The sequence below is a fragment of the Schistocerca americana genome, chromosome 1, assembly GCF_021461395.2.
Source record: "Schistocerca americana isolate TAMUIC-IGC-003095 chromosome 1, iqSchAmer2.1, whole genome shotgun sequence".
Taxonomy (NCBI): Eukaryota; Metazoa; Arthropoda; class Insecta; order Orthoptera; family Acrididae; genus Schistocerca; species Schistocerca americana.
In genome coordinates, this window is record NC_060119.1 from 219,408,116 (window position 1) to 219,435,533 (window position 27,418).

Here is a 27,418-nt window from a genome sequence, read left to right on the forward strand (position 1 = left end):
TCAATTCCTTTCTACGAAGTTGGAACTCCATCGGAAACTGGAGAGGAAGTATTTTAGGACCGGTGGTGCCTGTCCCATTTTTCAACACACAGCACTTATGGCTAAGAGAGGGCGTCAGAATTTTATCTGACAGCATGCAATCTAATAGATGGTCGTCCCTTTGAATAGCTATCATTTATTCAATTATTTGTATAGACAAGAAACTAAATGTTATCTTGCTCTTATTAATTCCTCATCTCAATTTAATCAGTATAAAGTCCTCTACCATCTCCATAATTTTGACTCTTAAGTGTTTGAGACACCACGTATGTGAGAAGTTAAAACTGTTTACCGGACCAGGACTGGAACCCAAATATATACCCTTAACAGGAAGTGCTCTACCGTCTAAGCAACTTGATAGCGACCTGAATGTCATTGAAAATTCCAAGTTTCCACTAGCCTTGAAAGGCTTGAAGTGAATATGTCTGCTCGAGTTCCAGTGCGGTCGTTTCCCATTGTTAACAAGCCACATGTAATCAAATGACAGTAATATCTTCCTTCAACATTCGTCGGTGCATCTGGTGATGACTCTCATCCCTGTACTGAGTCTACTTCACTCATGTCCTGAAATTGTTTTGAATATGAGTCAAACGAGATCACCTGAAAGGTCTATAGGGAAATGACACACAAATATTTTCCATGCTCTATGTAAAATTTGGCACAGTTTCCTCTTTTTATCACGTATCGGACCTTGTGATACTCGTTTCATTTTATTAAATAGCTTTTTTTGGTTGTTTTTACATGAAATCTGAGTGGAGTCTGAAGCTCTCCTCTCTTACTGCTCTGCAGTGCCTGCTAGAAAAGAATGATCAGCGTGTCATTTCAGACCATACCTTCATCCCTTCGACGACTTCGGTGTTGTTGTAGTTGAGATCCGGCTGCGCTTTGTGGAACTGGTGGAGGTAGTACTGCTGCCGGTCATTGTTCCACTCCCAGGCCGACTCTCCGTTGAACAGGTTCGCCTGGAAAGTGGATATGGAATAGCACTGAATCTTGCTTTTCTATTTGTGCTTTGCCAGTAAACATGTGATCTAAAATGCATACCTGAGGAGTTATGAATATACACTCTTGGAAATGGAAAAAAGAACACATTGACACCGGTGTGTCAGACCCACCATACTTGCTCCGGACACTGCGAGAGGGCTGTACAAGCAATGATCACACGCACGGCACACCGGACACACCAGGAACCGCGGTGTTGGCCGTCGAATGGCGCTAGCTGCGCAGCATTTGTGCACCGCCGCCGTCAGTGTCAGCCAGTTTGCCGTGGCATACGGAGCTCCATCGCAGTCTTTAACACTGGTAGCATGCCGCGACAGCGTGGACGTGAACCGTATGTGCAGTTGACGGACTTTGAGCGAGGGCGTATAGTGGGCATGCGGGAGGCCGGGTGGACGTACCGCCGAATTGCTCAACACGTGGGGCGTGAGGTCTCCACAGTAAAATTCAAATTGCTCTGACCACTATGGGACTCAACTGCTGAGGTCATTAGTCCCCTAGAACTTAGAACTAGTTAAACCTAACTAACCTAAGGACATCACAAACATCCATGCCCGAAACAGGATTCGAACCTGCGACCGTAGCGGTCTTGCGGTCCCAGACTGCAGCGCCTTTAACCGCACGGCCACTTCGGCCGGCGTCTCCACAGTACATCGATGTTGTCGTCAGTGGTCGGCGGAAGGTGCACGTGCCCGTCGACCTGGGACCGGACCGCAGCGACGCACGGATGCACGCCAAGACCGTAGGATCCTACGAAGTGCCGTAAGGGACCGCACCGCCACTTCCCAGCAAATTAGGGACACTGTTGCTCCTGGGGTATCGGTGAGGACCATTCGCAACCGTCTCCATGAAGCTGGGCTACGGTCCCGCACACCGTTAGGCCGTCTTCCGCTCACGCCCCAACATCGTGCAGCCCGCCTCCAGTGGTGTCGCGACAGGCGTGAATGGAGGGACGAATGGAGACGTGTCGTCTTCAGCGATGAGAGTCGCTTCTGCCTTGGTGCCAATGATGGTCGTATGCGTGTTTGGCGCCGTGCAGGTGAGCGCCACAATCAGGACTGCATACGACCGAGGCACACAGGGCCAACACCCGGCATCATGGTGTGGGGAGCGATCTCCTACACTGGCCGTACACGACTGGTGATCGTCGAGGGGACACTGAATAGTGCACGGTACATCCAAACCGTCATCGAACCCATCGTTCTACCATTCCTAGACCGGCAAGGGAACTTGCTGTTCCAACAGGACAATGCACGTCCGCATGTATCCCGTGCCACCCAACGTGCTCTAGAAGGTGTAAGTCAACTACCCTGGCCAGCAAGATCTCCGGATCTGTCCCCCATTGAGCATGTTTGGGACTCAATGAAGCGTCGTCTCACGCGGTCTGCACGTCCAGCACGAACGCTGGTCCAACTGAGGCGCCAGGTGGAAATGGCATGGCAAGCCGTTCCACAGGACTACATCCAGCATCTCTACGATCGTCTCCATGGGAGAATAGCAGCCTGCATTGCTGCGAAAGGTGGATATACACTGTACTAGTGCCGACATTGTGCATGCTCTGTTGCCTGTGTCTATGTGCCTGTGGTTCTGTCAGTGTGATCATGTGATGTATCTGACCCCAGGAATGTGTCAATAAAGTTTCCCCTTCCTGGGACAATGAATTCACGGTGTTCTTATTTCAATTTCCAGGAGTGTACTTGATCATCTACGACACTGTGAAACTCATCTCCTCTATTGAACAAGCACTTATAGCTCTTAGAGCCCTGTTTACTGGTATTTTTTTGTTTTGTTTTGTTTCGACTGAAAGTTTTCTATCCTACAATCTTAGCAACAACAGTCAGAGGTATCGGAATAGTTTTCTCTTATAACATTCGGCTCGTTCGTTTCCGGTACAGGGACCCCTACCTCACATTGATACAAACATGCTTCTCCATCATCCTAGATAGTTTGTAATATCATCATGTAACAGCCCCGTTTATACATACATTTACAGGCATTGTCAGTAATGGTATCTGTTTCCCATCTACAATACAAGCACATAGGCACACACTAACGCCACAAAGAGCCGACTGCTTTTATACTGAGTTCCATCCTCTACCATCGGAATAGTTGACGTCTTGTTATATTCTAAATAAATAAATGCCGTGTGAGTAGAGTCTTCGGTCGGGTAGACCGTTCGCCGTGTGCAAGTCTTTCGATTTGACGCCACTTCGGCGACTTGTACGTCGATAGGGATGAAATGATGATGATTAGGACATCGCAACACCCAGTCCCTGAGCGGAGAAAATCTCCGATGGGAATTGAATCCGTGCCCTTAGGATTGACATTCTGTTGCGCGGACCACTCAGCTACCGGGTGTGGACTGTTATATACTGGACTACTGACATCAAATGCAATACCATTTGAGTGCTTTTGTCAGTAGAATGGATCTCATATTGTTGCACATACACTGTGCACAACTGTTCTAGCCGACAGTGTTAACTTTCCCACAGATATCCATGCTTTTCTACTGATTTCACTACTGTACATCATAAGGTCTTGTGATGACCTCAACCCACAGGAAAAACAATTATCAAAATCTGAACTGTGAATTCATCCAAAATTCTAGTTGGAAAACCACACTCTTTGTTATACTTCTCAATTGGTCACGATCCCATTTTGTTTATGAACTGAAAATAATATTCACGAGAAACTGCTCTGAAATTAACCTGAACCGACAAAATTGTGTATATATTCTCTGAAACTTCAAAGACATCTAAGACAATATCTGAAAGGAATTAGAAAAAGCGACAAAATTTCGTGAATCACACACAATACTGTTGACAATCGCATGAACACTGGGGGGTTTCGCCATACATCTACCCACTTTTGAGTATAACCAGTGTCTCTTAATACTACGACTCGTAGCAATACTTTATCAAAAACTTTTATTACTGGGTAAACAGTCACTACGTGGTTTGACAGCTGACATTTATAATTCCCGCTCACGTCAGGAAAAGCACCAATACGGGAATAGCAGCTTTTACGTTATTGGTCAGAACGCAAGCGAAGCCATATTTCGCGACAAAATACTCTTATTAGTCACTGTCATATATCTAGTCTCATAACAATACATAAAACTACATAAAATAACTACATGACGGCCGGAGTGGCCGTGCGGTTCTGGGCGCTACAGTCTGGAGCCGAGCGACCGCTACGGTCGCAGGTTCGAATCCTGCCTCGGGCATGGATGTGTGTGATGTCCTTTAGTTAGTTAGGTTTAATTAGTTCTAAGTTCTAGGCGACTGATGACCTCAGAAGTTAAGTCGCATAGTGATCAGAGCCACTTTTTTTTTAACTACAATAATTTTGACATGCAAAGAGAATTAGTCCTAATGAGAGAAAGAAGTTTATATTTACTGGTGTATCAACAATAATTACCAAGCGACTTTTAATTCACTGATTGTAATTTTATTTTCGTTAGCAGAAAGTAAACAAACTAAACAAAGAATTTAATTAAATAGAGTGTGTAATTCTTATACTTTTAATAGAGAAAGTTTCTAGGTCAGGGGATAGCGTTCGGCGAAATCCCTTAACTTTTTGTTGCATACGAAGCGTTGCGTTAGGCAGCACGATGTCGGCGGGTTACGATGATGAGAGCAGGATACAGACAGTTCCGCTGGTTAATCTTCTCCGGCGAAACGCAAATAAAGTTCCAGCACAGCTGTATCATTAACCCCGTGGTGATTAACAAACCACAAGACGCCAGTATACGAACGTTGTTGACATGTCCTCTCTTTCAAAGTACGTGTCGTAGACATCGCTTGTTTTTACACTTTATGCACTGTCCGTGACGCTATCGTCCATAATTACACGGTTCGTCACATTCATATAGTCTTAGCCACAAATACACAGTTCATAGAATTGTTCTTGTGTGTGAAGCACACCGTAACCAATGTCCACTCTGTTCTCGCATTTCAGACTTCGACAACGTCACTGAATGCCATTTATATTGCACAGTTAATCAGTCTTCACTTTCACGGCTTGATAGAATGTGATATACAACAGTTCCACCACCCAAAACCAATACCAGCAAAGTTCATTCGCATAAAAGCACAGTTTGTGTCGGCCACAACAAAATAATGTTAGCGGCACTTTCACAGTCCGATTTATTTGCTCTTAAAGTTCACTGGCGATGGCATTACATACCGCAGTGGTAAAGAGAATTAACAATCTGATAGTTCGGTATCACTGTCCATACAATTACGTATGCTTTTCATGAAACACAGTACTATTTTTCCCGCGCACGCTTCACAGACACGCCATCCACCATCCCCTCTACTACGCAACAACCTTTCGACTCTCGATATCACTATCGCTGTCCCCTGTCTATAGATGTTATATCGTTATCGTAAATTACATAAACCTTTATAAATGTTATTGACTGCATTTTTCACAATTAATAATATTCCAAATGAGAACTTTACAAACTTTAGCACAGGTACAAAGCAAGAAACATATTTATCCATTGGCAAACGAAATAATCACAATTACATCTTTACATTTAAAAACCACAGTAGAATGTTACATAGTCACGATTAGAAATGCCCATATGAACAAAAGAAAAAGAATAGAAATCTAAAGAAAATCGGGAAAAAAAAATTTATATGCGTAATTAGCAATGCCTTCACAGCCTCAAATTTGCTCTGAAGAGTGACATCGGGTTTTAAACCGTGTCTACTTACCCAGTTGTTGGGCGGTTCCGGTGTCTCTCCATCTTCACCGACCTTCCCCTCAAGCCACACATAATAATCCTCATACTTGTCATATTCTGGATCACTAACGTTCGACGATTTTTGAAACCATTCGTGTTCATCGCTCGAGTGATTCGGAACGAAGTCCATTAGTATTTTCAGACCTGCAAAAATAATCACAGAAATAATTAATCATTCACTATTGAGTTATGCATAACAACTTGCATTTTAATTCTCTCCATCTGTATTCTCCCCGTCTCTCCACCTTGTCAGTTGTGTATCTCTTTCTATACACACTTCTCGACGAAAAATGTGAAGCACCTAGAAGACATGGTCGGATGTCAAAGTAACTTCGTACACCAGGCTCATCCAAGAATTGCGCTCGGCGGCGCAGTGCAGTTCAGCGCCCCTACGCAACCGTATGTCCTAGTCTTGGCATATGAGCGAGAGAGATAGCCGCAGAGCGAGCGAGACCGCATAGCACTGCCCTTCACTGGACTTTCCCACGGGCAGATCACACGTAAACAAAATAACGACGAAGCACAGCTCTGTAAATGTGGTCGATGAGTGGTAAAACAAGTAAACCTTTTACTATTTAGGTAGCAATTAGTGCTCGTGTGGCAGAATTACTACGCTAGGCTTTAGAAAACAATATCCAAAACAAGAATCGAAGAGCAGCTTAGTAGCTTGCTGACCCTCAGGTTGATTCTATAAGCACTGTACAAGCAAGCCCATCATATGTACAGTATCTACATCTACATCTACATATATACTCCGCTAGCCACCAAGCGATGTGTGGCGGAGGGCAAAATTCGGGCCAAAGTCATATTTCCCCTACTCTGTTCCACTCGCGGATCGCGCGAGGGAAAAACGACTGTCTGAACGCCTCAGTACGAGCTCTAATTTCCCTTATCTTTGAATGGTAAACATTGCTCTACATCCTCGGATTTAGGAATTTAGCGAGCAGCCCCTTCCGTTTAGCGCGTCATCTGTCTGCAAGTGTGTCCTACTTCAAATTTTCTATCAGATTTGCAACTCTCTCGCGATGCCTAAATGTACCAGTCACGAATCTTGCCGCTCTTCTTTGGACCTTCTCAATCTCTTGAATCAGACCCAACTGGTAATGGTCCCATACCGACGAACAATACTCTAAGACTGGACGAACTAACATATTGTAAGCTATTTCCTTTGTTGAAGGACAGCATCGCTTCAGGATTCTACCAATACACCGCAATAGAGAGTTTACTTGTGTAATCTGATCATTCCATTTGAGGTCATTTCGAATAGTCACAACCAGATACTTGACGGATGTTACCGCTTCCAAAGACTGGGCATTTATTTTGTACTCGTACATTAATGGGGATTTTCGCCTTGTTATATGCAGTAGGTTACACTTACTAATATTGAGAGACAACTGCCAGTCATTACACCACGCGTTTATTTTCTGCAAATCCTCATTGATTTGTTAACAACTTTCGTGTGATACTACTTTCCTGTAGACTACAGCATCATCGGCAAACAGTCTAATGCCGCTGTCAATACCATCAACCATATCATTTATGTAAATCGTAAAAAGCAGTGGACCTATTACGCTGCCCTGGAGCACACAGGAAGTTACGCTTATTTCTGTTGAAGTCACGCCGTTCAGGACGACATACTGCTCCCTGCCTGTTAGAAAATTTTCCATCCAACCGTATATATCATAGCATAGAACGTAAGCTCGCACTTTTTGGAGCAAGCAACAGTGTGGAACTGAGTCGAACGCCTTTCTAAAGTCGAGAAATAGGGGAACAACCTGGGAGCCAGTATCTAGAGCCTGTTGTGAATCATGCACAAAGAGGGCCAGCTGTGACTCGCATGACTGTTTAACAAGAAATGACAGTAAATAATATATGTATTGAGAGTCGAATGTCAGAATACCCATACTAGTGAACAGGGACGACAAAATGTTCGCGAACGTTTATTGGTAGAATCCGGAAGCTATGCAGTCCTTCAACAAAGGAAATTGCTTACAATACGTTAGTTCGTCCATTATAGAGTATTGTTCGTCTGTATGGGACTCTTACCAGTTGGGTCAGATTCAAGAGATCGAGAAGGTCCAAAGAAGAGCGGCAAGATTCGTGACTCGTATATTTAGCCATCGCGTGAGCGTTACAAATCTCATAGAAAGTTTGAAGTGGGACGTACTTGCAGATAGACGACGAGCTAAGCGTAAGGGGCTGCTCACTAAATTCCGAAATCCGAGCTTAGCCGAGGATGTAGAGCATATATTATTACCACGAACTTCCAAATAGCGCAATGATCACCATTCAGAGATAATGGAAATTTCGTACTGAGGCGTTCAGACAATCGTTTTTCCCTCGCGCGATTCGAGAGTTCGAGAGTGGAACAGAGGGGGGGGGGGGGGGGGGGGAATATGACTTTGGCACAAATTGTGCCCTCCGCCACACACCGCTTGGTGGCTACAGGAGTATATGTGTAGATGCAGATGTATGTTGTAATTTCGTGTACTGACGCGTTCCATGACCTCGGGGATTTGCTCCTCAATTTGGTCCTACGGAACTAGACATGTAAATAAATACATAAACAGTTAGTTAATACACTACCTCATCAAACGTATTCGGACTGCACTGACCGTTAAATGTCACGAGATGTGGACCCATTATCATGAAAGGAGCCAGGAATTATTATGTTGCCAGTAGAGAAGCGGAAACAGCAGAATGGGTCGGCCAGGAGAGCTCAGTGATTTCACCTGAGCCAGAATTTCATCAGGGGCATTTCAACCCTTCTAAAACTGCTCTGGTCGACTGCTAGTGATGACCGTGATGCGGAAACGAGGAGGAACAACCACAGCTGAATCAATATCAGGCAGATCCCATCTGCCGACGGACCGGTACTGTGGAGCACTGCGGAGGACAGTTGAAAAAAGTCGCACGAAATCAGCCCCAGGAGTCACTCGTGTGTTCCACGGTGCTACCAGCAGTCCCGCTGGCGCAGTTGCTGCGTATGGTGTGCTAAAAGGAATGGAGTACAGCGGCTGAGCAACTCTTCATAAGCCACACGTTTCTGCAGTCAAAACTAAGCGGCACTTGAGGTGGTGCAGAGAGGGACTCTACTGGACAGTGGACGACTGGAAACGAGTCATTTGGATTGATTTACCACGCTGTATCGTTTGGCAGTCGGATTGAAGGTTTCGGCTGTGGTGGATTCCCGTAGAATGTTACTGGCCATCATGTGTAGTGCCAACAGTGAAGTACAGACGATGTGGTGTTGCCCTACAGGGGCGTTTTTCGGGATTAGGGTGTTGTTCCCTTACTGCGCTTAGGAAAACGATACGTGCGGAAGAATATTTACCGCATCGTGTCTTGCGTACAGTATAGGAACAGTTCGGAGACAATGGACAGCATCTGTGGGCAATAACGTTCCTTAAATGGACTGGTCTGCCTAGAGTCCCGACGTGAACCCAATGGGTGTGGGATGAGTTGAAACGTCGTATTCGCTCCAGATCCCAGCGTCCCACGTCACTAACTTCATTGGTTTAAGTTCTTGATGAAGAATGGGTTACAGTCATTCAGCCACGCCACTGAAAGTGTTGAATGTGTCCCCTAAAGAGCTCCAGTCGTCATGAAAGCGAAGAGTGGACACACCCTATCTTAACATCAACTAATAGGTGTTGGGATACTACTGATCAGACAGCGTACAGCTATTACTGAGAATGGACTAATATACCAGACACCACTTTACGGGGTAGTTTTCGTAAGAGTTGTTTGCACTTATCTTCTTACACTTGCTACACTTCAGCATGACGTTCAGTGTTTCATATTAACTGTTTGCTATCAAACGCTAAATATTCGCAGTAATTTGATGTTTATATACTAAGACAATAGACATGGGTCCTGTAATGGTGACATACTGGGCGGTTATAATTAATCATTCGTCATTTAACACGTTATAACACGGAAACTAATGACCGTGAGAGTACCAAACTTGGTAAGATTAATGTCTAGAGTATGGGGTGGATGATTTCCATGCATCACAGAGCCACCTTAGAGTTCCAAGTATAGCCAACAGGAGACGTGATCAGTCATTTTGAGTCATAGTCTCACACACCTGACCAGTCACAGTGCACTTTTTGATGTGTCAACATGAGTTTGGACAAAAGGAGCAGGGCATTAATGGTAAAGCTCTATTATCAAAACAACATTAATGCTACAGCTGCACTCCGAGAATATAGTCGGCTGAAAGGATTATGTAAGGGTCCTCTTTGCCCACCTGTTGTGCGGAGCATGTCAAAGAAGTTCGAATCAACCGCAGAACTGGGCCTCGCTCCGGGAAGAGGCCGACGACCAGTTACGCCACAGGTGGTTGATGAAATAGCTGTTTCTCTGGCAGACAACGCTGCACGAAATTCCAGATCGTCAGAGTGTGTGTGCTGTGTCAAGACACTTGAACATCCCGTGGTCCACTGTACGGGAGGTCCTTCGAACCATTCTGAAATGGCATCCGTACAAGATCCACATCGTACGGCAGCTTGCACCACAGGACGCACGACGACATGTTGACGTCGCTCTCCACTTTCTCGCAAGGATTGAAGTTGACAAGGGCTGGCCCTGGGCCCTCCTACGGACAGACAAAGCTAATTTTTCGCTGACGAATGAGGTCAACACCCAGAATTGCCGAGTGTGGGGATCTTCACCTGCAGTTACTGTGCATGAAGTTCCTCTGTATGATGAACGTGTCACCATACGGCGTGCCGTCACGACTACTTTCATTCTATCTTGAACAGGTTGGCGCTCAAGGACCAAAGACGTGCAGTTTGACTGGCCAGCGTTACTGCGATATGCTTCGCCAGCATGTCATACCATCCCTACAGGAGAGAGACGCATTGAACTCAATAGTTTTCATGTAAGATGGGGCCCCACCGCACGTCGCTAGTGAAGTTCACCTGTTTCTCCGAAACGCATTTGAAAACGATCGAATTATCGGCCGATCGTTTCCAAATGCTTGGCCGGCACGATCACCTGATCTCAATTCCTGTGACTTCTGGTTGTGTGGCTACCTGAAGGACAGGATTTACTAGGTGAGCATTCACACATGTGCTGGTCTGAAGCGCAGCATATCAAGAGAGGTAGCCAGCATACCTGTGCAGAATACAATCCTGCGCTTTCAGACTCTTCTGGACACTGATGGGCGCCATATTGAGCCTCTTTCGTAACAGTAACGGTACCGGTATGTAATGGTATCATGTAACGCAGCAGCACTTTCAAAGTGTTTCAGTTGAATTGATTCTGCATTATTTCTCTTCCCCATGACCTTCAAATTAATGCTACCAAATCCGATCCTAGTACGGTAGTTATTTTCCGCGTTATAACATGTTAGCTAGGGAAAGCTTAACTACAACCACCCAGTAACGGGTAGAAGTGCAGATACTTTTTGTATATGGTACCGTAGTAAGTACACACTTCAGCGTGTGGGTTATTTCGTCTTTGCTTCGAACAGTATTCCCATAGACAAGGTACAAAGTTTACGACATAATGTTTTCTGCACTGTTGTAACATGCTCTGTGGTCGTAACTGCGTGACAAGGTGGAATATGCCTGTCAATATAGACTACCCATTTTGCGTCGATGTATCCAGGTTTCAATACCTTTCCTGTTGCCCAGGTTAAAATAAACATTAATGGCCTCACTGTGCTACATCTGGAGGTAATACCAAACTAAAAACATACAACTGTAAATCCATAGTCATTAGTCTGCAGACGACGTAAAAGCTGATGTAATGTTGTCGTCAGTAAATAATAAAAATATCTGCACTCAATCCTGTTACACCTTGTATAGTATAATGTTTTTTTTAAATTTTCCCAAAATTTATTGACCTGTACCACTTGAAAATGGCTAAAGGCTGAAGTTTCAGTTGTAGATATCGTAGTTATATAATTTCAGTGACCGATCTCGTTCGAAGAAGAAATTAAGCGACTTTCACATTCTGCGAAGGAAGAAAACTTCTCCAATTAGGCAGCTGAATCTACCAGCGGCGGTCTCCAAACCCACAGTACTATATGACCTTAAAAAAAAAAATAAAAAAGTACCGGTCTCCCAAAATCAGTGAAGTTGTAGGCAGGCTGTTTAGGTTTTTATGTTGGTAACGCAACATAGCGCCCTGTATGAAAATCACTGACTGTGGTGTGTGCAGTCTGTGGCTGGTTGCTGCTACGGTCGCAGGTTCGAATCCTGCCTCGGGCATGGATGTGTGTGATGTCCTTAGGTTAGTTAGGTTTAAGTAGTTCTAAGTTCTAGGGGACTGATGACCTCAGATGTTAAGTCCCATAGTGCTCAGAGCCAATTGATCCATTTTTTGTGGCTGGTTGGTATTGTTGGAATATTCCCTGTTGTAGTGTTGGGCAGTTGGGTGAGCCGCCAGCAGTGGTGGATGTGGGAAGAGAGATTTCAGAGTTATGAGAGCGGACGATCTGGACGTGTGTCCGTCAGAAAAACAAAATTTGTAACACTGGATGTCATGAACTGATATATATATATATATATATATATATATATATATATATATATATATATATATATATATATACTCCTGGAAATTGAAATAAGAACACCGTGAATTCATTGTCCCAGGAAGGGGAAACTTTATTGACACATTCCTGGGGTCAGATACATCACATGATCACACTGACAGAACCACAGGCACATAGACACAGGCAACAGAGCATGCACAATGTCGGCACTAGTACAGTGTATATCCACCTTTCGCAGCAATGCAGGCTGCTATTCTCCCATGGAGACGATCGTAGAGATGCTGGATGTAGTCCTGTGGAACGGCTTGCCATGCCATTTCCACCTGGCGCCTCAGTTGGACCAGCGTTCGTGCTGGACGTGCAGACCGCGTGAGACGACGCTTCATTGAGTCCCAAACATGCTCAATGGGGGACAGATCCGGAGATCCTGCTGGCCAGGGTAGTTGACTTACACCTTCTAGAGCACGTTGGGTGGCACGGGATACATGCGGACGTGCATTGTCCTGTTGGAACAGCAAGTTCCCTTGCCGGTCTAGGAATGGTAGAACGATGGGTTCGATGACGGTTTGGATGTACCGTGCACTATTCAGTGTCCCCTCGACGATCACCAGTCGTGTACGGCCAGTGTAGGAGATCGCTCCCCACACCATGATGCCGGGTGTTGGCCCTGTGTGCCTCGGTCGTATGCAGTCCTGATTGTGGCGCTCACCTGCACGGCGCCAAACACGCATACGACCATCATTGGCACCAAGGCAGAAGCGACTCTCATCGCTGAAGACGACACGTCTCCATTCGTCCCTCCATTCACGCCTGTCGCGACACCACTGGAGGCGGGCTGCACGATGTTGGGGCGTGAGCGGAAGACGGCCTAACGGTGTGCGGGACCGTAGCCCAGCTTCATGGAGACGGTTGCGAATGGTCCTCGCCGATACCCCAGGAGCAACAGTGTCCCTAATTTGCTGGGAAGTGGCGGTGCGGTCCCCTACGGCACTGCGTAGGATCCTACGGTCTTGGCGTGCATCCGTGCGTCGCTGCGGTCCGGTCCCAGGTCGACGGGCACGTGCACCTTCCGCCGACCACTGGCGACAACATCGATGTACTGTGGAGACCTCACGCCCCACGTGTTGAGCAATTCGGCGGTACGTCCACCCGGCCTCCCGCATGCCCACTATACGCCCTCGCTCAAAGTCCGTCAACTGCACATACGGTTCACGTCGACGCTGTCGCGGCATGCTACCAGTGTTAAAGACTGCGATGGAGCTCCGTATGCCACGGCAAACTGGCTGACACTGACGGCGCGGTGCACAAATGCTGCGCAGCTAGCGCCATTCGACGGCCAACACCGCGGTTCCTGCTGTGTCCGCTGTGCCGTGCGTGTGATCATTGCTTGTACAGCCCTCTCGCAGTGTCCGGAGCAAGTATGGTGGGTCTGACACACCGGTGTCAATGTGTTCTTTTTTCCATATATATAATGACTTTTGAACACTATTTAGGTAAATACATTGTTTGTTCTCTATCAAAATCTTTCATTTGCCAACTATGCCTGTCAATAGTTAGTGCCTTCAGTAGTTAGAATCTTTTATTTAGCTGGCATTATTGGCGCTCGTTGTATTGCAGTAGTTCGAATAACGAAGATTTTTGTGAGGTAAATGATTCATGAAAGGTATAGGTTATTATTAGTCACGACGATTCTTTTGTAGGGATTTTTGAAAGTCAGATTGCGTTGCGCTAAAAATATTGTGCGTCAGTTTAGTGATGATCAGAATAACTAACGAGAGAAATGTCTGAGTACGTTCAGTGTTGCTCAGCTGTTTGAAAATCAAATAACGTAAGAGGTTTCCACAATCATTCATAAATTTTTCTAAGGAGAGGTTTCAAAGTCATCTTTTGGATTGGAAATTCCATCAGGCCTAGTATCAAATGATGTGTCAGCCTGTGTTACAGCTTATATTTGCGGCACATGAGGAGTATGAAAATCGAAAAACAAAAATTAGTAATGGTGGAATTTTAAATAACGTGCTACAGAACTGCGTGAACGAATTTATATTCATCATCTAAAAGGTGGAATAGACCAGATGGAAAGAAAATTCTATATAAACTTCGCAATAGAAGTTGTCAAAAGTGGTTAGATACATGTCAAAGAGTTTAGGAAAATCTTATATGAAAATGCATCGAATGGAAATTTTTTGCACAAAAACGTCTAGTATTTTTTGTTTTGCACACTGTGTAAAGTATATGCAGAGATGAATAAATTGTTACATGAGAGGGAGAAATGGATGTCAGACAGAAACAATATTGTTATAAAATGAGTGGGAGGTATTGTATCAAATGGTTCAAAAGGCTCTGAGCACTATGGGACTTAACATCTGAGGTCATCAGTCCCCTAGAACTTAGAACTACTTAAACCTAACTAACCTAAGGACATCACACACATCCATGCCCGAGGCAGGATTCGAACCTGCGACCGTAGCAGTCGCGCGGTTCCGGACTGAAGCGCCTAGAACCGCTCGGCCACACAGGCCGGCGGTATTGTATCATTTGACGACTTACCGTGTATAACACACGAATGGTACAGCTATATGGGGCATATGGCATGAATGTAGACACACTATCCGAGCAGTCTCTTAAAGACAGGGGCGCCAAACGTGGCAGCATGTTGCGAGTTCACCGAGTTCGTCGGTAGATAATAGATATAACACGCGTGGGTCGCAGTTGATCGAAGATAACGCTTTAATACGGCCTTCAACGGTCTACAGCGTCTCCGGCGGATCTATAATACCACAGAGACAACGTCTCCACACGTGTAAACCGCTGCAAAGGACGACCACACTTGTTTGAAGAACTGATGTCACGTCGCATCCGCAGTGCCATTCGGGGCCATCGTTGGTTTCCTGTAAGTGTGGGGCATTGTGAAACCATTTCTGCCCAGACTGTATGGACGCAATTGCACCGCATCTGCTTCAGCATCCGATGACTGACATCATATTCAGTGCCCTCAGTACAGTTATGAATTATGACCATAAAATATCAAACTGGATTGATTACCTTTATCGTGGGCTTGAGCCAGTAATTCGTCGAAATCTTCCATGGTGCCGAAAACAGGATCGACGTCTGTGAAGTCAGAGATGTCGTAACCATTATCAACCATAGGCGACTTGAAGAACGGAGACAGCCAGACTCCTGTTACACCAGCCTCTACTAGGTGGTCCAGCTTCTCCGTTACACCTGTGGAAGCATATGACACACAACCAGTGAAATACAAGGGCGACTTGGAAGTATTGCATGCTACGTGTATTTGAAATGCCAACAGTGACTTACAGTGCCAGGCTTTATAATTGTAGTACCATGCAGATGGTAAGCAACAAACTGTAAATTGGTAACACGTGTACTACATGGAAACTCCAGGAGGAATATGGACAATGCAGGAAAAGACAGATTGTTATTTACCATAAAGAAGACACGTCAAGTTGCAGACGGGCAGAATTAAAAGACACTCACTTAAATCTTGCGACCACAGTCTTCGTCGATGACACACACACACACACACACACACACACACACTCACACATCATGTCTTTACAGTAAGTAACAATCTTGGAAGGAAAATCAGCATTGGCCGTATTTTGTTGTTTTATTGTCAGAAAAATCGATTTTTGGTCAGTTATTGACCATCCTATGTGATCGCTCTAAGCTTGAGGTTATAGTTTCATACCGGTGCTTACCAATTTTAATTGTATATTACAGCATTGAGGATGGTCACTAAGTGACCTAAAATCGGTTTTTCTGATAATAAAACAACAAAATACAGCCAATGCTGATTTTCCTTCCAGTTCTATCCGCTATTTGGTCGTGATGCACACAACACGCCATGGAGTCGCCAATCGAGTAACAATCTGTCTCTTTCTACAATGCTGATTAGCATTTTAGTGCAACTGCGCTGAGTAGGTAATAGTGAGAAGCAGCAAGCCATCTGGCATTCCCCTCTTCATTTAATATGAGAATAACGCTCCACTTACAGGATAATGAGAGGGTAGAATACAACATCAATGTTTATAAAAAGGATTGGACTACAACAATTGTACTGACTTCCAACTAACTTGAAATCTTAATTACGTACATTTAACGTGGTGCAGGTCTTCCTTTTTTTCTACTTTTTTGAATGTATGGGAACAGTGCAGAACTCTTGATCTGGACTAGTACAGCACTGTCCATTGTAGCGGAAAAAGCACGTCTGGCGTATGCACAAAGAGGCAAACTCAGCTGTTGCCTCAACGAAAGTCACCTCACCGGGCGAGCTCCAGAGAATGCGAGCTATGGTGCATTTGTGAGCCACTTCCAGTACTGGGGACACGCCGAGGACACGGAAGAAAGTTTATTAGTGTGAGGCTGGCGCTCTTCCTGTTTTGTTACGCTTTCCTAAAGGGACACAGCTCGCCAAAAAAAAAAAAAAAAAATAAAAAATAAATAAATAAAAAATAAATAAAAGGACGACCTCTGATAATTGCTTGATAATTGCTTGGCGTGGAACGGTGTAATTGGTAAAAATGTTTGTGATGTCCCAAAGCAGAGGCAGAAGCAACAGTTTTTTGAGAAAAAAGGGTGGATTGTAAAGTCATTGTCATTTTAGCGTGACACTCCTTCTTGGAGTAATTGTTTTTGTACAAAGGAATTACGCTATTCGCTGACTGACTGTACTTATTCAGCGATTGGCAGGCATGACCTATTTGGCAGGAAGAAAAGAAGAGGCTGCATGATTCAGTTAGAGCACAGAGACTTGGTTGTGAGACAGAGATATGGAGGGGTCAAAGAGTTCGTCCAGAGATGGGGTGGCACGGATCTGGTGCGTATCTTTGCAGCCAATCAGGGTGCAGAGTTCGTGTTCGCGACAGCACGACCCTCACCCTATACCACACAGGCACTAGCATATTTCTGCAAGTCTCATGCCGAATATTTACGGTGGCCATTATTAGCAGCACCGGAGTCATATAACAACCCTTCGTCCGCATTTAATCAAATCTTTACAGTTACGTCTCAAGCCTGACAGTGCTTTAGGAGATGCATGCATTCGTCAATCTAACAGTCACAGCATTTGTAGGAATAGAAGAATGTCAGTTGCGTCCATAACGAATGTTCAGATTTACGTTCAAGTAACGCTGAAAACAAGCAGGTTTACTTTGTATAATTCTCCTAGGACACATTTTGTAATATTAGTTGAACTGCTTTCATAGTCAGATGTGATTAACGTGTGTTTTCAGTTGAATTAATTAATGCGTTCATTTAAAACTTGTTTCTGTTAACACCTTCCATTAATATCAAATTTAATACTATGAAGTTCTCCACTTTAGGATCCACAGCTGGGGCTATGAATTCTCCGTGTTAGTCATTCCGTTGTTCACAATAATTTCCGCTTTTTTCTTAAAGGCGCGTCTGCCTCTTTATTAACGTCTTGGGTAACGGTAAACGTTTTAAGCACACATGGGGTTTGCAGTAGTAATGCCATCTACATTCTGTATACAATGAAGCATTACGCAAGAGTTTACACACTCGGAGATCGCATCTGAATGCTGGTCGTATGTGAGAAGGTTGTCTTATGGTTTGTGTAAGAAGGAGAAAGCTCCAGCACCACGTATGGAATTCGACAGGGGCATGTTTGTGGCCCATGGAGCGTGAGTTATCACTGGGCGGCATTGCTACTCACTTGGGTCCGTATCCCACGACTGTTATGCGAATATGGAATCGATAGGTTCTGGAGAGCCATATGCAACTTCATGCAGTACATCAGCGGTACCACACAAATACCGCCCGAGAGGAGAGACATTGTTCACTCGCCTGTGCAAGATTTTACGGCTACGTCACATGCCTCGAGTTGGGAAATGGGGTTGTTTGCAGCAAGAAAAGTATCCACTGGGACAGTGCGACTATGTCTGGAGCATTACGGACTGCTAGCACAGTGACTATTTTTCGGGCTTCCAATGAGGCAGCAGCAAACAGAATCACCGACAGTGATGATGATGATGTTTGGTTTGTGGGGCACTCAACTGAGCGGTCATCAGCAGTCCAATCGAGCCACTGTCACAAATGATCATGATGACGAAATGGTGAGGGGCAACACAAACTCCCAGTACCTGGGCAGAGAACATCCCCAACCCGGCCGGGAATCGAACCCGGGACCGCGTGGTCCAGAGGCAGCAATGCTAGCCACTAGACCACGAGCTGCGTACTTCATCGACTGTGGAGTGCCAAACGACAACAATGGACACAGGTATGGTACCTCGTCGTCTACTGACATGACTGCTGGTACTGAAAAAAAAAAATGGCCATGATCATGTTGGAAGTATACGTGTATGGAGGACAAAAGTTGTCCGAATCCATTCGTCATCGTCTAGTACCTGGTGTGATGCTATGGGCTGCCGGTGGGCACAAGGTCACGATCACCTCTGGTCCGCATAGTTTGCAATTTCGACAGTAAGTGTATATGACGTGATAAGGCCGTTGGCTGCGCGCAGTTTTCCAAGTCTACGTGACTTTACATTTCGACAAGATAACGGAAGACCGCATGTTTCCACCACCACTAGCTAGAGAGAAGGCTTGGTGTGATGTCACGCGAAGTGGCCAGGCACGGCGACGCGCTGCACTGGCCGATTCGATGTGCACGGTCTGCAGTCTTTCTCAAACGATTTTGCAGAATCTATTCGGTAAAAAAATTGCATTCTACGTCACTTGGAGACTCATACGTCAGCCCCATGGTGAAGTGCCCATCATTTCGCTACTGCTAATAGTTACTGTCATGTTTCTCATATAAGTAACAAATTCGAAAACGTAGCAATGAAACTTAAGTGTCGCTATGTATTTGCTTCTGGTGTATATTAGACTACAGTTGCTGTGCATGAGATGTGGCTAGCTTCTTCAATTTTTTTTAAACTTAGAAGGGGGTCAATATCTGCCTCCAGTCTCGAGAAAATGAATTTTATGTAGCAAGTTTACTTGCGATCATTTGAATGAAATATTCATAAGACCCCTCATACAACGTAAATTTTCGGAGATATCGAAAAGAGACTTTGGCAAATGACGGAAGGTAAAACGAAGAGTTCGTTGTCATAACATTAACAAATGGAATTTTACCTACGATGATACTGGAGAAGCTACCCTTTTTTTTTCAAACCAGTACTGTAATGTTTTTAAGAGTCATTGACAGCTAATGAAAAGAGAATTTGTTACTATGAGAAACTTGAATTTATTTTCTTATGTTACTGTAAACTGACACAATGAAATTTATCACAAGATTTTTTTCTAAACTTCAGTTATCTGTGACTTCTGAAAAATTGCAGCAAATAACCCACCATCCTTCCCTTCGTATCCCTGACCAGAGCGATGTACTGAATCTTGTATCTCTTTATTTATCAGTGGAAGCGACTTTGAGGAATATTTGGCAAGGTTCTGCTAGTCGCCACTTTGTTCACAGATTCAGAGTTACAAAAGAGTTTTATTGGGTAAGTTCCAGTCTGCAGAAAAAAAGGTCGAATTATTCTATCAGAATTAACAAATTTGATGCCTGTTTACCTGTGGTTAACAAGTCATTAAAGTCAAAACAGATTCTAAAATTACATAATTTTTCATTAACACAACTAAAGAAAATTAAGGTGAAGACTTTCATTACTTCATTCTGAATGGGATGAGAACGAAAAGATGATACACTATTTATTGTGAATTATTTTCATGTTTCTCATATGAAGAATATGAAGAAAATCCATTTGTAAGTTTCAATCAGTGATGTTCACTATTAAAAATACGATGGGTTACACAATTTCACTAAAATTGAACAGAATTGGCCAATTATTTTTATCTGAAATGTTAACCTTTTCTCCTTTGAAGAAGTATCATCAATTATGAGTAACGGCTGCATTTTTTGTTGTTGTAGTTTTAATGTTGCTTCTTTTGGAATACACAGTATAATTTGCACAAACTCATGCAGCATTACCTATTATGGCTGAATCCTGAAACAGAATGTCGTATTAAACAAACAATTGGTGAGCAGAGAGGTTAATAGGTTGAGGAAAGTCTCATTCTGTCGGTTTACAATAACATAATGGAAGATATTTCATGTTTTTCATACTGACAAGTTCTCTTCTCCGAACCATCGATGACTCTTAAAAATTGCAGCACTCGTCTGAAAAAATAAAATCTGTAGCTTCTGCTATATCGCCTTAGATGAAGTTCCGTATGTTAACAGTGTGGGAAAATTATCACGTCTTTGTGTCTATCATATGCCAAAATTTCGTTTTGATATATCGAACGGTTTACGAGATATGAGGGAACTTACGAAAATTTCACTCAAACAATCGGAAGTGAACATGCTACATAAAATCCATTTTCTCGAGACTATAATGTTTTAAGAGTCATTGGCAACTAATGAAATGAGAATTTGTTAGTATGAAAAACTTGAATTTATTTTCTTACTGACACAATGAAATTTATCACAAGATTTTCTTTCTAAACTTCAGTTATCTGTGACATCTGAAAAATTGCAGCAGGTAGCCCACCATCCTTCTCTTCATATCCCTGACCCGAGCGATGTACTGACTCTTGTATCTCTTTATTTATCAGTGGAAGCGACTTTGAGGAATATTTGGCAAGGTTCTCCTAGTCGTCTCTTTGTTCACAGATTCAGAGTTACAAAAGATTTTTATTGGGTCAGTTCTAGTCTGCAGCAAAAAACGTCAAAACAGATTCTAAAATTACATAATTTTTCATTAAAACAGCTGATAATGACCCTCTCCCAAGTTTAAAGAAAAATTCAAGAAGTTAGTTACATTTCATGACAGCAACATATGGTGAAATACGCACCAAATGGAAATTCATAATTACCATTATTTTTCATTGCTGCGTTTTCGGCTTTGTCACCTCTATGTGAAACTTCACAATAACTATGACCGATAACGAAACGATGGTCACTTCTCCATGAAGCTAATATATGAGGCTACAGGAAACGTAGAAATTAATTTCTTTTTTCCGGGTGGATTCTGTAAAATCGTTTGAGAAAGACTGAATATCGTGCGCCTCGAATCTGTCGACGCAGCGCCTCGCCAAGGCTGGACCGCTGTGCGTGACGTAACGTGCGCCGAGGCCTTCTCTTCAGGTGGTGATTCTGAGATTACCCGCGCTGTTCTGTCCTATCTCGATACAGCGTGTGTTCGGCTGTTGACCAGCACAATCTGCAGATTTCTCTCTCACTGAAATACCTAGTCGCAGGTTGCAGAGATGTTAGCCCGCCACCAGTCGACAGGCACTGCGATTGATTAACCCTGGCATAGGACTGAAGCAGTATGGAATGACGTAATGGTGTGCGTCATCCAAGCTCAGTTCCACTTAGTCCGTAACTACCAGACGTGTAACAACATTCCACATAGAGTATACATCCAAACCACTTATAATCTTAATCATCTATCCTTTCTACTATACTGTCTGCACACAATAACAAAAATACGTTATTTGCGATACTTCCGGATTTTAACAGCCACTTCCCGTACTGCAACCTCGAAGCTACCTTAATGTCTTCTGTATCCAACCAGGATACGGAAGATGGAAAAATGGAGCTACTTCAGAAACAAAGTAAGGACAATAGCGAGGCTCAGCAGTGGTATGTTCGTGACCTGAAACCACCCACAGCAACGAAGGCATTTCCAGCCTAACGCCATACTCCTCTCATCCTAAGTGTAACACGTCAGTAAACTTTTCGCTCAGTTCATATGTCTACGTTATTAGATTTCCCTTCTCGTCTAACGTAAGCCACGCCCCAAAGTCTGAGGTCACGAACGATTATAAGAGTTTTTTATTATTGTTATTTGAGGTTTGCGACTGCTGCGTCGCCAAAAAGTGTAGAGAAATGGACATTTTACCGGCACTTTCTTAGGAGAGCTCAGAAAATTTTATCATTTATGATTTTTGTAGTACTGATAATATATGGTATTTCAAAACTGTCATCCCGTTATTCTTGCCAACAAAATTCTCGGCCTATCTATTGTTTTGTATTGTATAGAACCGTGGACCTAGAAACGACGGAGAGGCTTCGTCCCCGCCGTATCCCTCAGTGGTAAACAACCCCACAACCGGCTACAGTAGTCCACTCACCCCCAAAAACATACGTTTTTCATATTAGTTGCATTGTGCTGCCACCTACTGCCAGGTACTGCGTATCAGCGACCTCAGTAACCATCAGACAACGTGAGAGAGCAGGATGGGGCGACCCGCGGAACTCATGGACTTCGAAAGTGGCCAGGTGATTGCGGTTCACTTGTGTCATACGTCTGCAACCGTGATTTCCGCACTCCTAAACGTCCCTAGGTCTACTGTTTCCGATGTGATAGTGAAGTAGAAGCGTGAAGGGACACGTACAGCACAAAAGCGTACAGGCCGACCTCGTCTGTTGACTGACAGAGACCGCCGACTGTTGAAGAGGGTCGTAGTGTGTAATAGGCAGACATCTATCCAGACCATTACATAGGAATTCGAAACTGCATCAGGATTCGCTGCAAGTACTATGACAGGCCGGAGGTGAGAAAACTTCGATTTCATGGTGGAGCGCCTGTTCATAAGCCACACATCACGCAGGTAAATGCCGAACGACGCCTCAGTTAGTGTAAGGAGCGCAAAAATTGAACGATTTAGCAGTGAAAAAACGTTGTGTGTAGTGACGAATCACGATATATAACGTGGCGATGCGATAGGAGGGTAAGACGAATGCCCGGTGAACGTCATCTGCCAGAGTGTGTAGTGCCAACAGTGAAATTCGGAGGCGGTGATGTTTTGGTGTGGTCGTGTTTTGCGAGGCGGGGACTTGCACCACTTGCTGTTTTGCGTACCACCATGACAGCATAAGCCTACATTGATGCTTGAAGCACCTTTCTGCTTCCCACTGTTGAAGAGCAATTCGGGGATGGCGATTGCATCTTTCAACATGATCGAGCACCTGTTCATAATGCACGGCCTGTGGCGGAGTGGTTACACGACAAAGACATTCCTGTAATGGACTGGCCTGCACATAGTCCTGACTTGAATCCTATAGAACACCTGTGGGATGTTTCGGAACGCCAACTTCGTGCCAGGCGTCACCGACCGACATCGATACTTCTCCTCAGTGCAGCACTCCGTGAAAAACGGGCTTCCATTCCCCTAGAAGCCTCTCAGCACTTGACTGAAAGTATGCCTGGAAGAGTGGAAGCTGTCATCGAGGCTAAGGATGGGCCAACACCATACTGAATTCCATCATTACCGATGGAGGTAGCCACGAACTTGTAAGTCATTTTCAGCCAGGTGTTCGGATAATTTGGTGACATAGTGTATTTCGGGCAGTAAATGGACGTTACATATTTGCAATCTGGCAACACTGTAATCAAATGTACATTTACAAACTCTGTCAACGTACGGCAGGAGTTCTGTGTAAATTGTGCAGGTGACAGCGTTTTGCTTTAGTATGCAGGAAGTCGAGGGTTTGACTCTGGGTTGAGGGTTATTTGTATTTATTTGCTGAAATTAGTCTGCGTGGTACTGTACCTTGTGTTTTAACCGTCATACAGTTATTACATAGGGTCTGCTGCAAAACATTTGCATTTAAGTACTCCTAATGGAAGTACAATCGTTTTCAGTCGTCAGCTTTTAATCATGCCTTTTACACATCGTGCACGCGTATTGCTTTGCGCCACTGCATCTACTTGATTTCAAACTTGTTTTGCGTGTGCTCTCCGCTAATGTTCCCATCAGTTAACACTATTATAGTTGCCACGCTCGGGTCCATTACTTTTCGTTATCGCCTTACGTCACCAGTATAGCTAGCAACATTCGTTGCAAATAATTTCGATGGGACCATTGGGGGAGGGCGCACAGAAAACAGGTTTGGAATCTAGTAGATGCAGTGGTGCGAAATTCGCGTCCACGACGTGCAAAAGGCTTCCATAAAAGCTGACCAATAAAAGCTACTCGTATTATAATTCCTTTCCTGTGTTCGTAGTACGCAACAGCAAATGTTTTGTATAAGACCTACTGTGACCGCTGTATGATGATTAAAACGCCAGGTACCGTACCACGCAGACTACATTTAGCAAAGAAAAGCAAGTACGCCTCAAACCCGAATCGAACCCTCGACGTCGAGCATGCTAATCCAAAACGCTGTCCACCGCACCAACTACAAAGCGCTGCTCTGCCTGCTAACAAAGGTAGTTACCGTACATGTCATTACAGTGCAGACAGATTGCCAATCTTTAAAGTCCATTTACTGTCCGAAAGAGGCGAAGGACGAAATTTTGTGACAGAGATTTTTGCGTTGCTAGTATGTGAGGAATCGCGCTGCGAAGTCCGAGTGCGCTAATTTCTCCTCACCCTGTATACCAGATGTCTCTCATACGCATTATCAGGTGTATTTTCTCCTGTGTTTCCGCAGATATTTGCAATTTCGTTTTTTAATGTGTGTCTGGAGTCATTCCAAATAAGCACTGTTGACCACATCTTTAATGCGACTCCCGGTGTCAACGGAAAGCGTTGGTTGGTCTCCCGTTATAAACAAAAATTTTTTTCAAGAGAAATTTCACGTAACTATTCGTCAAAGCTGTCCCAGATTAGTCTAGTGCGATATTTTCTTCACAGTACTTATTAAAAGGGACTGTGAAACACGAAGAATATCTGGTAATCCAGCAGCAGTTGGTTTTGGCTCTGAGCACTATGGGACTTAACATCTATGGTCATCAGTCCCCTAGAACTTAGAACTACTTAAACCTAACTAATCTAAGGACATCACACAACACCCAGCCATCACGAGGCAGAGAAAATCCCTGACCCCGTCCAGCAGCAGTCCTTGACCAACTTGTTCCTGCATCGCGTTGTCTTACCGCCACGTAGCAGCGCTGCTCGGTCGCTGCTGGGATACTGCTTATTCTTCAGCTTTTACATTACGCATCGCTAAATCTAATATCATGCTAGACTAATTTGAAACCGCTCTATCGAATGGGGATTTCGTTGTAACGTGAAACAAAGCGGAGTTTTCCGCTGTCACTGGACGTCGGATGAAACATGTGATGTGTAGCATTTGTCTGGGCCGATTCCATCTACAAAAACGGAACTGTAAATATCGGCCAAAGCTTCGGTGAAAATGTGCCTGACGACTCTTAAGCTAGCAAAAGAAGTGAAGCACCCAGGAGACCCGATTTGATGTTTATGTAATAGTCAGTTATGTAACTTCACGTCAGTTCCTGCCATCCGAGAATAAGTAACGGACTACCTGCGACATTCTGAGTCGTCCTGCACCATTGATCGGACACTAATAGCAGCCGGTCTAAATAATTACAGTCACATGCATAGCTGTCGTTAACACCCCGACACAAACGGCTGTATCTTGAGTGGTACCATGATCGGGACGCATACGCTATTGATGAATGGTGTCGCGTTGTGTTCATAGACGCATAGCGGTTCTGCAATACGCCAGTTGATCATGGACGGCTAGTATGGCGGCGTTCTGCATACAGGTGCATTCCGAACAATGTTTTGGAGAGCCACAGTGGTGTTAATCCTGGTGCCATCAGGAATGAATTCAGGTCTCGGGCGGTGGTGGTTGAGGGAACTCTGACGGCACAACGGTACTTCACGGACATCGGGCGTTCTCATGTGTTACCTCTCATGCGCTAGTATCGTGGTGCCATTTTTCAACAGGACAATGCTCCGCACATGAAAGGTGTGTCTATTAAATGTCTGCGTGATGTTGAGATAACCTTGCGGCCAGCAAGACTCTCAGATATGTCCCCGACAGAACAAGTAGGTGACCATTTCGGACGTTAACTCTGTCCCAATGGCAGTAAATATGATTTCAAGGAGTAATTACAACAGAGGCTCGCTTGACTCAGGACAAAATACAATGGCTATATGACACCATTGCCACCCGAATCACGCATGCAATTATGTCAGAGGGACTACAACGTCATTCTGGTGATGGGTCATCGTTCCGAGTACTTTGCAAATTTCACTGATTTAACAAATTAAATTTAACTTAATTACGTCTCCAGAATGAGATTCTCACTCTGTAGCGGAGTGTACGCTGATATGGAACTTCCTGGTAGATTAAAACTGTGTGCCGGACCGAGACTCGAAGCCTTTCGCGGGCAAGTGCTCTACCAACTGAGCTACCCAAGCACGACTCACGCCCCGCCCTCACAGCTTTAGTTCTGGCAGTACCTCGTCTCCTACCTTCCAAACTTTACAGAAGCTCTACTGCGAAACTTGCAGAACTAGCTCTCCTGAAAGAAAGGATATTGGGGAAACATGGCTTAGCCACATCCTGGGGGATGTTTCCAGAATGAGATTTTCACTCTGCAGCGGAGCGTGCGCTGATATTAAACTTCCTGGCAGATTAAAACTGTGTGCCGGACCGAGACTAGAACTCTGGACCTTTGCCTAGAGTACTTGCCCGAAAAAAGCAAAGTTCCCAAGTTCGAGTTTCTGTCCGGCAGACAGTTTTAATCTGCCAGGAAATTTCTTAATTACGTCTCCTCTTCCCCCAATGAATGGTTCACATTTTGTGAGGCGGTATAAATTGTGCGTCCGCATTTGATGTTACACTGACAAAACGGACGGAGAATTCTACATAATTATAACTCAAGGCATGGTGTTACTTCTTAGCCGACTGTTCCATAGAATGCTATCGCCGCCAGATAGTCAGTTCTCGTGACACACCTTTAAGGTCACCCACGCCATCCCCGTCGCTGTCCCTGAAGGATCTGGGGTAGATCTGGTAGATGATGCCCGTCTGCCACCACAGGAGCGGCTCCTCCGCCTCCTGCGCGGTCGACGCGGCCAGCACGAGCACCAGGCACAGCAGCGACGACAGCAGAGCCATCACTCCAGGTTGGACTTGCACTGTCGACCTCAAAGTCCTGTAAGCTCGCTGCAGATCCGCTAATATACTCCACTGAACGTTTCACGCGACAGGGGATCAGCCGTATCTCAGCAAGGACTGCGGGGGCCGACAAAGAACAGCAATCCATCATAGCTGACAAGGGCCGCCCACGCACATGTGATACGTCGTTATTAAGTGTTATTTTGCAGAAGATTACGTACCAGTGTCCGTGTTCCGAAATGTC

General features: G+C 44.6%; 1 protein-coding gene across 1 annotated transcript in view; it reads right to left on the reverse strand.

Moving 5' to 3' along the window:
• LOC124620491 overlaps positions 1–27,174 on the reverse strand; it is a 274,372-nt gene extending 247,198 nt beyond the window's left edge. The window contains exons 1-4 of the mRNA XM_047147076.1: positions 27,012–27,174; positions 15,345–15,524; positions 5,763–5,935; positions 873–1,001 (exon numbers count right to left, since the gene is read on the reverse strand). Coding sequence (XP_047003032.1) covers positions 873–1,001; positions 5,763–5,935; positions 15,345–15,524; positions 27,012–27,174 — 645 coding nt within the window. The remainder of the gene's footprint in view (positions 1–872; positions 1,002–5,762; positions 5,936–15,344; positions 15,525–27,011) is intronic.
• Positions 27,175–27,418: the final 244 nt, after the last annotated feature.